This window comes from Poecilia latipinna, unplaced genomic scaffold (genome assembly GCF_001443285.1).
Source record: "Poecilia latipinna isolate Pla-1442-1.1 unplaced genomic scaffold, P_latipinna-1.0 Scaffold252, whole genome shotgun sequence".
Classification (NCBI taxonomy): domain Eukaryota; kingdom Metazoa; phylum Chordata; class Actinopteri; order Cyprinodontiformes; family Poeciliidae; genus Poecilia; species Poecilia latipinna.
In genome coordinates this window covers 818,810-821,972 of record NW_015112868.1, presented here as the reverse complement: position 1 = coordinate 821,972, position 3,163 = coordinate 818,810, and the positions used below count along the sequence as shown (strand labels likewise).

The following is a 3,163-nucleotide window of genomic DNA, read 5'->3' as shown; positions in this document are numbered from 1 at the left end:
CTATAGCTATTAAAATCGTCAAATTAAAAATAAAGAGGGGATTCCTAAAAAAAAAAAAAAAAAAAAAAAATAGAATATATTCAAAAAGTTTATTTATTTCAATGTGTCAAAAAAATGAAACTGATATAGTTTCAACGTAATGTTAATTTAGTTAGTTATTTCTGTTCATTTTGATGATTACGGCTTACAGTTAATGAAAAACCAAAATGGAATTAAAAAAAAAAAAAAAATTCAGTGAAGAGACAAAAATAAAATTTTCCAAAACAGAAATGTTAACCCTACTGATGCATATGGCCATAAACTGCACACTACAGTGCATGCGCTCAGCACTTGAACCAGGGAGATTTCACAACTTTCTGAAAGGAGCCATTGGCTTTTGCATCAATTCCTACTAGACATTTTCCTTCCACTCAACTTCCTAATAAAATGTTTGGATGTAGCACTTTTAAAACTTACCTTTCATGGCTTACTCTTCTTGTTGGGTGTGTAAGTAACTGCTGGACAACTATCAAGACAGAAGTCTTTTCATGATTGTGTAGGCCATACCACAACGTTTTCCTAAGGAAAATCATTTTCTTTCCATCGAATTTAACAGAAATAATATTTGGAATACACTGTATAGGATATATGAGCGGAGCTTTTTGCATTCCATTTGTGAAATTCATTAACCTATCAGCAATACTCAAATTTATTGAGATGCACCTGTGTGCTGCGTAAAAATTAATGAGGCTCCATGACATTCCCAGAGTCGGAATATAAATCCTACCGCTTACCCCAAGCCAACAGCGAGAATGTGAGAGATGATTAACGAGGGAAGGAATATCTTCAGAAAGTCGGCGGAGAGGATGCCGCCCTTCTTCATGACACTGGTGTTCCGTATGCTGAGCGAGGTCGAGCGCTTGGGGTTCTTCAGCAGGAACTCCCTGCGGAGCAGCACATTAATATTTCAGTCTTTTTGCATAGATTAAAGATCAGCTATTTCTGGTTTAATGTCATGCGAACGCCCGTGCTCACACAGATACCGCCGTGAAGTCAGCAAATCACAAATATGACAGTATGGGGAAAATATAAGCAATCTAATTCGGGTTAGAGCCCCGAGTGTTTGCAATTAAAACTACACTAGAGCTATGACAGCCTTGACTACAGTGACTTCATTTAAAACTGAAAAGTAATGATTACTCTAGCTCCTAATATCGTGTTTATTACACCTATGGCAATGCTTTTCATGGCATCTTCTCTTGGAATCTCAAAGGGTTTCGAATGTTTTTGAAACTTTTAAAACCTCTGTATATCTTGATAACAGCAGCCAGTCTACACACCTCAGTGAACAGCAGTTCCCCAAGTCAGTGTTTTCCAGCCCTGCTCCTCAAGGCACACTGCCCCTATGTTTAGATGTTTACCTGCTTCAACACACCTGATTTTAATTGACGGTCGATTGCCAGGCTTTTGTTGAATGAGGCATGTTAAAGCAGGGAAACATGCGGAGCAGTGTGCCCTGAGGGCAAGGGTTGGGAAACACTGCCCTAAATGTTCAAACATTTGTGTTTAAAAAAAATAAATAAATAAATAAAATGAGCTCTTTACTTTGGCGGACTGTTCTCGGGCCGACTTGACCAGTCCCATATCCAGTCGGCATTTTTCTTCATCAGACTCTCCACTTCACGTCTTCTCTCTTGGAAGTCTTCATCTGACTGGAAAAATAGACAGCAATGAAAACCGTCTGCGTTTTAAAACGATACGTGAGCAACAGATGATTTTTAGGGTGTACAATGGCTATGAAGCCCAAGATTAGCGTTAGTAGTATTAAGGCTGATTCACTTGCATAAACTAAGCCTGAATGCACAACAAATAAGAACCTCCCTGTACAGGAATGCCAGTTATTAGGACATATTTTCTTGTTCCTGCTTTGACATGTCAAACATAGTGCTGCTACAGTCTTGTAAATGTATACCATATTGCATTGCACCGCTTGAACATTTTGTTACGTTATAACCACAGAAATTGGTTTTATTATAGACCATCATGTGAGAATGGAAAGAGTGTGGCAGCACACCACAAATCTGACTTTTATTTAAAAAAAAAAAAGAAGAACAGCAAGTCTGCATTTGCACAGAGAAAAACCATTAGTAGAGTTGTTTAAACTTCACCACCAGCGATGTGTAAGGGACACAACAAACATGTGGAAACAGGAGTCCTGGTCAGATGAGACCAAATTTAAAGTCGTTGGCCTACAAGCAAACTGATGTGCACTGTGGAAAACTAACTCGACAGCTCCCTTGAACACACCATCGCCAAGTGAAGCACGGTAGAGGCAACATCCGCTGTGGTGATATGGAAAAGATGGATGGAGTTAAATACAGGGTAGGCGTGGAAGTTAAAAGGCTTTAAAGGACTTGAAACTGGAGTAGCTGTCTCAGATGCTATCTGACTTAGGTTGAGCTGTTTTGTAAACACAAATGGGCAAAAATCCCAGGCTGCAGGCTTGCAAAGCCGACAGTCACATACCGCAGAAGACTTCCAATTGCAATTGCGGCACAAGGTGGTTCTAAAAACTATTTTTCAGTTGAATGTAGGAAAAAAAAGATCAGAGAACATTGATACATTTTTCAGGAAATGTACAAAAAACTAAGTCGTTCTAACATATTCTACCTGAGAGCTGTTTCCTTCTGAGCCTCTCCACAGAAGAAGGGGAGTCTGTGATCTGAGTGGGCTGTTGCGGAGAAGAAAATACATAACAGAGACGTGAACACACCCGGAACAGCAGCTTCTTGGGTAATAAGTGTTGCACAACCAACGTTGAAAGAACAGCACCGACTCTTCTTCCTCATATTTTTATTTTTGCAAACCAACCTGTTGCACTGGGAACTTCCTTTGGAGCTGCTCCTGCCTGACTCGTGTTGCGCTTCTAGGAGCATTTTCTCCACGTCCCCCTGCTGACTGGACGTGGGAATGTGCTCCTGGCTTCCTCGATGACTGGTACCTTGGGAGCCAGTTCCACTGAAATGCAGCTCTACCCAGGAACCTTAGGATAAACAGTGTCTACACATGAATGCTCGTTGTTATCCTTTTTTTTTTTTTTTTTTTTTTTTTTTTTTTTACGGGTGTTTTTGAAAAACCCCCCCCAAGGGGAAAAGGGCACAGGAAAAACAAAAAAAGTTAAAAC

General features: G+C 40.0%; 1 protein-coding gene across 1 annotated transcript in view; it reads right to left on the bottom strand.

Annotated features, from left to right (window-relative positions):
• bnip4 (BCL2 interacting protein 4) overlaps window positions 1-3,163 on the bottom strand; it is an 11,962-nt gene that overhangs the window by 4,996 nt on the left and 3,803 nt on the right. The window contains exons 2-5 of the mRNA XM_015032877.1: window positions 2,851-3,022; window positions 2,650-2,710; window positions 1,585-1,691; window positions 774-923 (exon numbers count right to left, since the gene is read on the bottom strand). Of these exons, the coding sequence (XP_014888363.1) occupies window positions 774-923; window positions 1,585-1,691; window positions 2,650-2,710; window positions 2,851-3,022 (490 nt within the window). The remainder of the gene's footprint in view (window positions 1-773; window positions 924-1,584; window positions 1,692-2,649; window positions 2,711-2,850; window positions 3,023-3,163) is intronic.